This window comes from Nyctereutes procyonoides, unplaced genomic scaffold (genome assembly GCF_905146905.1).
Source record: "Nyctereutes procyonoides isolate TBG_1078 unplaced genomic scaffold, NYPRO_anot_genome, whole genome shotgun sequence".
NCBI lineage: Eukaryota > Metazoa > Chordata > Mammalia > Carnivora > Canidae > Nyctereutes > Nyctereutes procyonoides.
In genome coordinates this window covers 5086374-5098387 of record NW_026575041.1, presented here as the reverse complement: position 1 = coordinate 5098387, position 12014 = coordinate 5086374, and the positions used below count along the sequence as shown (strand labels likewise).

At 36.6% G+C, this 12014-nt stretch overlaps 1 protein-coding gene across 6 annotated transcripts in view; it reads right to left on the bottom strand.

Annotated features, from left to right (window-relative positions):
• Window positions 1-4588: 4588 nt before the first annotated feature.
• The window catches only part of EMSY (EMSY transcriptional repressor, BRCA2 interacting), a 149202-nt gene continuing 141776 nt past the window's right edge, over window positions 4589-12014 (bottom strand). For all 6 annotated transcript variants that reach the window (XM_055320584.1, XM_055320586.1, XM_055320585.1 and 3 more), the window contains one exon: window positions 4589-11495. In XM_055320584.1, the coding sequence (XP_055176559.1) occupies window positions 11301-11495 (195 nt within the window). In that variant the 3' untranslated portion in view covers window positions 4589-11300. The remainder of the gene's footprint in view (window positions 11496-12014) is intronic.

Genomic DNA, 12014 nt, shown 5'->3' with positions numbered 1-12014 from the left:
ATCTTCCTGACCTCGATTTGCTGGACCACCCAGGGATCAGCCCTTGGAGCTCTTTTGTTTTCTACCTACCTACTTGACATCTAATAGGTGTCTTGAATTTAATTTATCTCCAATTGAGCCCCTGATATCCTCCTTCTCCTTCAAGATTAGATCCTCCCACAATCTTTCCTAGCTCAGTAAATGTCTAGAATACTCTTCCAAGTGGCACAGAACAAAACCATAGTGTTGAGAGTGCTGTCAGCAAAACAGCAGAGTACATAGCTCCAAGCTCCAATCCTACCTACAGCAACTGAAACACAAGCATAAACTACCAGAACCAATCTTGTTGGAACTCTGGAAAATAGTCAAAGTTTTATATAGCAATAACCAAATGCTAAATCAAGAAAAAGACAACTTGGGATCCCTGGGTGGCGCAGCGGTTTGGCGCCTGCCTTTGGCCCAGGGTGCGATCCTGGAGACCCGGGATCGAGTCCCACGTCGGGCTCCCGGTGCATGGAGCCTGCTTCTCCCTCTGCCTGTGTCTCTGCCTCTCTCTCTCTCTCTCTGTGTGTGACTATCATAAATAAATAAATAATTTAAAAAAAAAAAAAAGAAAAAAAAAAAAGAAAAAGACAACTTTTGGAAGTGTAGGGTAGTCAGTAAGGGCTGGGGGAAGCAGGAAGGGGAATTATTATATAATGACTACAAAGTTTCATTTTGGGATGATGAAAAAGTTCTGAAAATGGGCAGTGGTAATGGTTGCAAAACAACATGATGTACATACCACCACTGAACTGTATGTTTAAAAATGGTTAAAATGGCAAGTTTTATGCATACTTTACCACACACAAAAAAAGACAGAAACAAAACAATAGGGAAAGCTTTGTAGCATTTCTACTAGTCTTGACCCTATCCTCTCCCTAGTTTAGCAATGATCTTAAAGATGCCCATGTTGCCAGAGTGGGGCCCTGGTCCCTGCTTTTGAAGGAACAGAGCAGACTTTATTTGCAAATTATTGTGTACATTTATTCTAACCTGCCTCAGGACTACTTGAGGGACTGAAGCAAGACAGTCATTTCTGTTTCACCTAACCCAAAATTCAGCCATGCTGGAAATGCAGAATACATTGTTTGAAAACACTGTAAGGCTGACAATCTGCAGACAGCTAAGGCAAAAGATTATGGTTGAGACCCAAAAGACCACCCAAGGCCTGGAAGGAAAAGCCAAGGAGAGTTTCTTTAAGAAATTAAGGCATTCAAAAGCACTTGTATATAAGAATTTAGAAAGCCACATATAGGCTTAGAAAAGAAATGACAAGACCTCAAGGTTTCACCTCAGGCTGGCCCCTAGGCTCAGTGGACATCTGGATAAGTGTTGAGGAGGGACCACAGCATAAGGCCAATCTGCAAAGACCAAGAGGTGTGAGTGTGTGTGTGTGTGTGTGTGTGTGTTTGCTTAGCCCTGGGGTTCAAGGAGATCTGTCAAAACACCAACTCAATACATGCTGAGGAACAGAGACTTCAGTGACCACACAAGAAAAGAATACAGTCTCTGGGGGGTAAATAGAAGATGTCAGTAAACAAATGAACCACTACAGCCTTTAGCAATAAAAAAATAAATAAAAATAAAATAAAAAAAACCCTGGGGGAAAGGGGAAATCTGATTCTAGTTACCACACCATAATACTCAAATGTACACTTTTCAACCAAAAAAAGAAAAAAAAATCACAAAGTATACACATAAACAGAAAACCTATTCAAAGGAAATTGACATAGTCCCCAAGAAAACCCAGACATTGGACTTGCTACACAAAGACTTTAAAGTAACTGTCTTATATGTGCTCAAAGAGCCAAAGGATAACATGGATGAAGAACTAAAGGAAATACAGAAAGTGATTTGAGAATAAAATGAGAATATCAATAAAAGAAATTATAAAAGGAACCAAATAGAAATTCTGGATGTGAAATGTACGATATTGAAATGAAAACTTCATGGAAAACAGTACAGGTGTTTCTCAAAAAAATTAAGAACTACCCATGTGATCCAAAAATCCTACTTCTGGATACATATACACTGGAAATGAAATCAGTATCTCAGGGAGCTATCTGCACTCCCATGTTCACTGCAGCATTATTCACAATAGCCAAGATATAGAAACAACCTAAGTGTCCCTTCAATGGATGAATGAATAAAGAAAATATGGTGTGTGTGTGTGTGTGTGTGTGTGTATGTTAGAGAAGACAAACAGTGCAGAATCTCATTTATATATGAAATCTTAAAAGTCAAACTCACAGAAAAGAGTAGAATGGTGATTGCCAGGGGCTGGAGAAATGGGGAGATGCTGGTAAATAAATTTTAAAAAACTTTATTAGAGGGGTTCACAGAAAATTTGAGCATGAAGAAGGCAGAATCAGTGAACTTGAAGACAGGACAACTGAAATTATACAGGAACAGAAAGGAAAAAGGGGGAAGAGAAATTAACAGAACTTATTGGGACCTGTGGGACACTATCAAAAGGGTCAATATATGTATTATGGGAATACCAGGAGGAAAAGAGACAAGGGGGCAGAAAGAATATTTGAAGAAACAATAACTGAAAACTCTCCAAGTTTGATGAAAGATATGAATCTACACATTCAAGAAGTTCAATGAACTCCAAGTAGGATAAACTTAAAGACAGAGCCACACTAAGACACATTATAGTCAAACTGTCAAAAGACAAAATCTATAAAGAGGGCAGCAACTCTCAGGTACAAGACCTCCTCAATAATATAAACAGCCAATTTCTCACTAGAAACCATGAAGCCTAGAAGGCAATGAGATGACATATTTAAAGTGCCAAAAGGAGGAGGGGGAAAAACCCTGTCAATCAAGAATTCAATATCCAGCAAACTGTCACTCAAAAACTAGGGAAAAATTAAGACATTTCCAGATAAACAAAAGCTCAAGGAGTTCAATACCACTGTATCTTCCCATAACGAAATATACAAAGAATCCTTCAAAGGTGCCTGGGTGGTTGTTAGCTAAGCATCTGACTCTTGATCTCAGCTCAGGTGTTGATCTCAGGGTTCTGAGTTCAAGCCCCATGTTGGGCTCCATGCTCAACATAGAGCCTACTTTAAAAAATAAGTAAATAAAATGAGTCCTTCAGATCAAAACAAAAGGCCACCTCACAATAAGTTGAAGTCATATGAAGAAATAAAGACCTCCAGTAAATGTACCTACATTGGAAAATATAAGAGCCAATAATATTATTGTAGTTTTGGTTTGTAACTTCACTTTTTATTTCCTACATAATTGAAAAGACAAATGCATAAACATAATTATAAACCTGTTATTGGACACAGAGTGTATAGAGATGTAATTTATGATGACAACAACATAAAGGGGGTATAAAGCTATATGGGGCAAAGTTTTCTATGCTATTGAAGTTAAATGGTATCAATTCAAACTAGATATCAATTCAGGATGCTAAAAGTAATCCCCATGGTAATCACAAAGGAAATATCTATATATCTAAAATATGTACACAAAGGAAATGAGAAGGAAATAAAAACATTTCAATACAAAAAAAGCCAATTAAACACAAAAGAGGGCCATAATAGAGGAAAGGAGGTATTTTAAAAAGTATTAGACATGGAAACAAACATCAAATGACTTCCTTATTACTAATTACATTAAAAGTAAATGGATTAAACTCTCCGATCAAAAGCTGAGACTGGCAGAATGGATTAGAAAATGATCCAATATGCTATCTGTAAGATTCATTTTAGATGCAAAGACATAAATAGGTTGTTAAGTTAAAGGATGGAAGTATATATTCCATGCAAATGGTAACCAAAAGTGAGCCGAGGTGACTATACTGATATCAGACAGAATAGACTTTAAGTCAAAAACTGTTACAAGACACAAAGAAGGACTATATAATGATAAAAGGGTTCATTAAGAAGTAACAATTAAGAAATAACAATTATAAATATACTTGAATCAGACAGAGCTCTAAAATATGAGTCAAATATTAATAGAACTGAAGAGAGAAGTAGACAGTGCACAATAATGGAGACTTTTGGAGACTTTAGTACACCACTTTCAATCATAGATAGAACATCCACAATGGAATGAAGATGAAAAACTGGACATTGCACAAATAAGTGGAAATTAATCAAACTTTTTAAACAATGACTGAAGAAATTATAAAAGAAATTAGAAAATACCTTGAGATGAGTGAAAAAAAAAACCCCACAACATACCAAAACTTATAGACTACAACAAAAGTGGTACTCAGAAATTTACAGCTGTAAATGCCTACATCGAAAAATGAAGGAAGATGTCAAGTCAAGAACTTAACTTTGCACCTTGAGGAACTAGAAAAGGGAAGAAGAAGAAAAACAAAACTAAGCCCAAAGCTAGTAAAAGGAAGAAAATAATAAAATAATGGAGATAAATGAAATAAAGACTCGAAAAACAAGAGGTAATCAAATGAAACCAAGTCAGTTGTTAGGAAAGATCCTCAAATTGACAACCTTTTAGGTAGTGATGAAGAAAAAAGAAAGACAATGCAAATAACTAAAATTAGAAATGAAAATGGGGACATTACTGCTGTCTTTGTGGAAATATGAGAATTAAAAGAATATTTTGATCATACACCAACAAATAAGATTACTTAAATGAAATGGGACAAATTCTTAGAAACACACAAGTTACCTAAACTGACTTAAGAAGAAATAGAAAAATCTCAACAGATCTATGTAACAAGAGATTGAATCAATCATCAAAAACTTCTCAACAAAGAAGAGTCAAGGATTAGATGGCTTCACTGGTAAGTTCTATCAAACATTTGAAGAATTAAAACCAATCTTTCTCAAACTCTTCCAAAACATAAGAGGGAACACTTCTTAACTCATTTTATGAGGCATTACCCTAATACAAAAGGCAGCTAAAACATCACAAGAAAATTACAGACCAATATTCCTCATGAATATAGATACAAGAATCCTTAACAAAATACTAGCAAACTGAATGCAATAGCACATTAAAAGATTCTTTACCATAATCAAGTGGAACTTATAAAAGGAATGAGTGGTTCAACATACGAAAGTCAATCAATTTACATATTTATAGGACAAAGGGAAACACCCAATCTCAACTGATGCATAAAAAGCATTTCATAAAATCCAACACTCTTTCATAATAAACACTCAGAAAAGTAGGAATAGCTTCCAGTTCTCTCTCTGACTTTATATCCTACTACTCCCTTCTTTCCCATTCACTCTGACCCTATCTCACTATTTTCTTTACTGTTCTTTGAATATCCCAGGCACGGATCTCAGGGCCTTTGTACTTGCTGTCCCTTCCACCTTGAACACATCAGCCTGATGGACTCCCTCACTTCCTGCAGGTTTTCTCTAATTCACCTTCTCGGAAATTCCTTGTCTATTCCATCTAAGATTTAACACCCACAGACCCTAGAATTTCATATTCTCCTTTCCCACTTTTCTTAATTACCATAGGATACTATTTAATTTATATTTCCACTGTTTTATTCACTGCTATATCCCTACTGGCTAGAACAGTGCCTAGAACAGTGCCTGGGTCATAATAACTGCTCAATATTTATTCAATGATTTAATCCATATATGGATTAGAGGTCAAAGTGATAGTATAGATGATAAACGCTGGTGAACTAGATCTAGCATGCAAGGAAATAGCAGTTAATCCTGTGGAGAACCAAATAGGATGCTACTGACTTGAATATGAGAGTGGATCCTATCAAGATTATCAATGATCTCACTAAACTCTTTCTAACAAACTTGAATATGAAGCCTTGATATTCAAGCACATAAAAGAAAAAAATCCAGAAAGCTCAGCACCTCTTACTTTAGGCTGAAAGAATTTAGAATGACTCCTTAGGCTACTGCATTCCCAGAAGCACACTGTGAGAAACTGCAAATAATTCACAGTAGATAAACAGTGGTAAGTGGTAAGTAAATATGTGTTTCTCCCCAAATGCTAGAGGAACCCGGCAGTGCGGTGGAATAAGCTCTCCTTGGACACATCTGGGCATTCTTGGTGAAGAATGTGGTTTTCAAGTTGAGCTTTGAGGAACGAGTGAGACTTTCAAATACAGAGCATAAACTGTATGTGTGGCGGGGGAGACAGGCAGTAGGTCAGGGTAGTGAAATGGGTTATGAATCTAGAAATGTAGATTGAAGATTTGGCTAAGACCCGTGAATGCCAGACTCATACTACAGTATTAGGGAAGCAGAGAAGATGTTTGAGAAAAGGACATAAGGAGATGAGACTGGCATCAAAAAAAGGTCAAATATATTTTTCTGTTCTCATGAACTAACATAACTCCAAGTATTTTGTACACGTATTAATTCATTTTGCCAGGTTCAATGGCTTGAAACTTTTCAGTGATTTCTCATTGTTCTAATAAAACCTCAAACTGTTATCTATAACCTGCAAGATCCATCTCTACATTCTGCTCCCATCACAATTGCTGCCTTCATTTGCTGTTTCTGCCATACTGGCCTTTCAAAGTTCCTCTCTCCCCAAGCCCCTTCTACCAAAGGGCTTTCATCTATCCTTCTGCTTGGACAGCTGCCCTCCATTCTTTTTGCCTAACTGAATCCTCTTCCTTCAGATTTTAAGAATTCCATTCTGAGCAAAATTCCTCAACCTCTGTATTTATATACTATCATGACACTACTTATCTTTCCATCATAGCACTTAGCGATGAATATATTTAGTTATGATCATTCATTATCTCCTTTATTAGGCTGAAGTTCCGTGAGGGTAGGGGCTTCTTTCCCTGGCTATTGTATCCCCAACATCTGCACACAGAAAAGTGCCTAGTAACTATCTGTTGGAAGGAAAAGAAAAAGGATATTTAAAAGTGGGGAGCAGATTACACAGCAGCATAAATCATCCCATCTTGTGCTATCCAAAGCCTCTTAGACTTCGTTCAAACTCACATGGCTGGTCAGGATTCAAACCTAGGCTTGTTTTGTTTTTAAAGTAAGTGCCATATTTTCAGTTGCAGTCTGTGTGAACAAGGAAGAGGTAATAAGAAAGGAGAGCGAGACTTCTCACAAGTACAAATCTGACCCTATGGAGTTTCGATCCTTTTTTCAATATATAGGTCATCAAACCTCAGTTAAAAGTTTATAAACCTGTAAACAGAGGCAGCAGACTATTTTCTCACTCTTTTCTTGGAAAGGCCTTGCTTATATGGTGCTTTTTCACTCTACTTCCTCTTATCTGGGATTTGTGACACGTAATTGAACTCAAAAAACAAACTTGTGTGTGAGCACCTCTGTGTGAAGGCACCTAAGACTGACAAAGAGATCATGTTATAGGCCAATATCAAGTTCCCCTGTCTTTCCAAAGGCCAATTCTGTGTGTGGTGGCACACACACACTCCTAAAGAATAGCAACTTGGGGAATTGCGTGATGCCTACTAGCATATTATCTGTGAGCTCTGGTACTTCATTTGTCTCTGGGCCTTCGGTTTTCTATTTATAAAGTGGGAGTATGTATAAATACTAGACTTAAAAAATAGAGCACCTAACTTTGTGCCTGGGGCATTTTTACATACACTGTTTCATCCAGTCTTCACAATGATCCCATGGGGGTCACTTTGTGCTATGGGGAATAGGACTTGCTCAAGTTCATATGATCCAGTAACACAGGAGTCTGGGAGTCAAATCCAGATCACTTGGCCACTATTTCCTTTGTACTGTCTCCTATCCTAGCAGATCACTGAGAGAACTGCACAAAGACATGTATTTAAAAGTGTTTTCAATTATAAAGCTCTATATGGCTTTGGTTTTAAGAATGTTAAGCAATTTGTTATATTAGAGATGAAGAAGATTAAGATTTTAACGGTGATGAATTAATTACCAGAGAACAGGTTACTTTTCTCTTAAGAGCAGTATTATTGCCTGTACTTCAAAAGTTCTCAATTTAAATAAGTAAATAGAAAATCATTCAATTTAAAAATGGGCAAAGGGTAGTTCTCCAAAGATAAATGAATGGCCAATAAGCACATGAGAAGATTCTTATCATTAGCCATCAAGGAAATGTAAATCAGAACAATGAGGTACCACTTCACACACCAAGATGGCTATAATTTAAAAAATAATAATAATACAAACACAAAAAATAACAGCAAGCACTGGTGAAGATGTAGAAAAACTGGAACTCTCCTATACTGCTCTAAAATGTGCAATCACTGTAGAAAGGAGTTTAGTAGTTTCTCAAATCATTAAACACAGTTACTGTAGGACACAGAATTATACTCCCTAGATACCTACCAAAGAGAACTGAAAATATATTTAAAAACTACACAAATGCTCACAGCTGCATTATTCATAATAGCTAAAAAGCAGAAACAACCCAAAGTCCATCAACCAATGAATGGATAAAATGTGGTCTATTAAAGCAATGGAATATTACTGAAGGACTGAACGGTGCTACAACCTTGAAAATACTATGCTAAATGAAAGAAGCCAGTCACGGAAGACCACATACTGTATGATTCCATTTATATGAAATGTCCTAAATAGGCAAATCCATAGAGACAGGAAGTAGTTTAGTGGTTGCCTAAGGCTGGGGTGGTGGGGTGAGTTTCAAGGGTAACAACTAAAGGGTATAGGGCTTCTTTTTAGGGTTATGAAAATGTTCTACAATTGGCTGCAGTGATGGCTGCCCAACTCTGTAAATATAGTGAAAACCACTGAACTGTACACTTTAAACGAGTGGATTGTATGGCATGTGAATTAATTTCAATAAAACCTTTTTTAAAAAAGTTCTCTAAGTTCACCATAAACTGCATTCTGCAATACAAAGCATTTATCAAAGTTTACTTTAAACCAAATGGATTTTTCTTATCACTGCCTAAAACAGTTAGGACTCTAATAATTCTGTAGCATTTGCAGTATAACCTCTGAATATCTTTCACAAGGACTGACTTAAAATTACATTTAATTTATGGACTTAAACGTACGAAATACAAATAGAGCTAATGCTAAGACTTTCAGTAAAAGGATACCTAGAGATCCATATATGGCATCACCGTCCATCCACTTAATCAAAAAACCTAAGAGTCACTCCTGTTTCCTCCTTCCTTCAGCCCTGGTATCCATTCCATCAGCAGGAAGCTCTGTTTGTAAACTCCATAAGGGTAGAATTTTCTGTTTATTTACTGTGGAATCCCTGGTGCTTAAAACAGTACCTGACACGTACAAGATGTTTAACGTTTGTTGAATAAACAAAAGAATTCATGCTCTCCTTGAAATCAATACCTTTGAAAGAAAAATAAATGTTAAATCCCTCACTTGGTAATTTGTTAATATATACACACTAATTTTTAAAAGTGTAGATGGTGGAAGTTTCATCTGCCATTCCAGTTGCTGAAAACAGATTCAGACTAAATTCTCAAAGGGACACAGGTATGCCATGCTGCCAGAATATGTAGAAGTAGAACATAATAACTTTATTCAAGTATGTTCTTGTTACCTGACCCATGAATGTTTAAAGATATTTTATTTTATAAAAACTTACATCTGTAAGTAATGGACTGACCATAACAGAGGGCTTAATCTTGAATATGTGGTTAGGCTTAGGGGCCTATAGACCCCTAAGATTATATGCAAAATCTAACATGTGTATTGGCATGTGTGTCTTCCAGGGGAGAGTTCATAGTGTAATCAGATTCTCAAAGAAGCCTAGGACTGGAGAGGTTAAAAAGTCACTTAACTAGAAACAATCACAAAGTCTTTTAAACATGAATTTGTACAATAAAATAAAACCCAACAGCCCCATCTATGGGTAAGTCGTTATCGTTCAGGAGAAATGATGGCGACTACCAGAGGTCAGTGCATCTTATGAATGCTTGTGTTTAAATTTTCAGTGTCACTCTAGTGGGAACTTAATAACTATAGTATCACAGTTTTTTTTCTAGATATAGATGCAAAAATTAGGAGACTGTTGATGAAATCTACTTACAGTACTTCAGCACCAAAAAATTGGGCAGTTATGCTGATATATGTATGTACAGTTCAACATTTGTCAGTCTTAAAATGCTTATTTATAGTGAAATCTATATAAAACCGTTAAAAACTTTTCTATTTACATTTTTTTAAAAAATGAAAAGAATTGCTTCCTTTGCCACAACTTGTCAAAACTGACCGTTACCCTCCCACCCTCTTACCCCTCACTCTACTTGTGACAGACAGTGATCACAAGACCCAAACATATTGCTTAAAACAAACTGTGTCCTAAAAAGGCAGAATGCTTAAAAACATTACATTTAGAACTGTAAATGAATTTTTATACATTTCAAAGGGGGTTAAACAAAAGCATGTAAAAGTTATTTTCAAAGTCTCAGTCAAACACGAATGTGCAATTTCAATGTTAAGATAGCATCATATGAATAATTTTTCCTAAACATAGCTGAACATTTCCTTTGGGCCAGAAAATGTTTCTTTTCCTCTCCTTCACAATGAAACATTTTCTCTTAAGTTTTCTTAAAGGAGTGGGGAGGGGTGGGAGGTGGAAAGGGCAGGCAATCCTGGTTTACAGGAAATCTGTCAGAAAGAATATGGCCTGCTTTGAAATGTTTACATTTAAATAAATAGAAGGCAAGTGTGCTGCCTGGAGCACAAAGAAACAACAACACAATAAATTAGCATACAATTGAATTGATGAGAATGTACAAGCCACCCAAAAAGCACTTCCCACTGGTTAGGGATCTGATTTCCACCATCTAACAAGGATTCTTTAATGCCAGTATTTTTCTAGTTATTTTATAAACTATAAACTGAGCAAATGTAAAATGTTAACCAATTCAACACTTCCAAGGATTTTCAAAAAACATAAAAGGTTTTTTAAAAAACTGTTCCTGACACACCTTTTCAAACTATTCACATTCTCCTTCTCTGATGGTGTTTTGCTCAGTAGAAACCAGTTGAGGAACATTCACAGGAAAAGTCTCTTTCCACTGCATGACAAACTTTTCCATCAGGTGTGGTCCAACAGAGTAAGAATGTCAGGTCTTCTGTCACTTGTAGATGTGCATCTTTTTCTTTTTTCTTTTTTTTTTTCTTTTCCTTTTTTTAAAAAAAGTACATTCCCCTGTGAGTTTTATCTTGTTTTAAAATGCTGCTCCTGCAGCAATTCTTGTTGAAACACTGCTATTTTGGGGTCCACAGCCTAAGCCTGGGCAAAGTGCTCTCATTAGACATCAAAAATCAAGGGCTTCCCTGGACACTTGGTAACCAAGTAGGTTTTAAAGTGCACTCCTATTTCCAAAACACTTAGGACCGTTCAGCAGAACTCTGAGAGGGGCTGGGCTCGGTTCCATCCTCTGTGCTACTGTCAATGTCTTGCTCCATTGCGGTCTCATCATCATCCAACTGCTGGCTAGTGAAGTTGTTTAGCTCAAGAAGCCCACTGGGCTCTACAACCACGTTGGAACTGGAGTGACAAGGAATAGCATACTGGGGAATGGCCTGGAAGAGAAGACACGGAAAAGGGCTTTATGGTAAGAAAAAGAAACATGAAAGGATTCCCCCAACACTAAGGAAGGAAGCAAGAAAACTGACATTTATCGGACAACTACTACACGCCAGGCACTGTGCTAGGTGCTTTAACACATAATGTTCTACTAAATCCCCATTACACTCTTAAGAAAAGTATTATTCCCATTTTACAAATGAGGAAACTAAGAGAGTGACTTAATCAAGGTCACACAACTGGTCAAAGTTAAAGTGCCAGGATTCAAGTCCAAGTTCTACAACTTAAAATGATCTTTCCACTTTCTGATGGCACCTCTTCTAATAGAGGAGGCTGAAGTCTGTGCCTAATTCAAGAGAGAGAGAGACTAAAGGACATTTTCCTTTGATCATTAAGCAAATTTTAAAGGTAAATGTAGTCAGACTTCACCCATTATTATCTGTAAGATAAATGGTTAATTTGCTGACACCACAATATATTTTGAACCTTTCAGTAACCTTCAGTAACCATTTGGT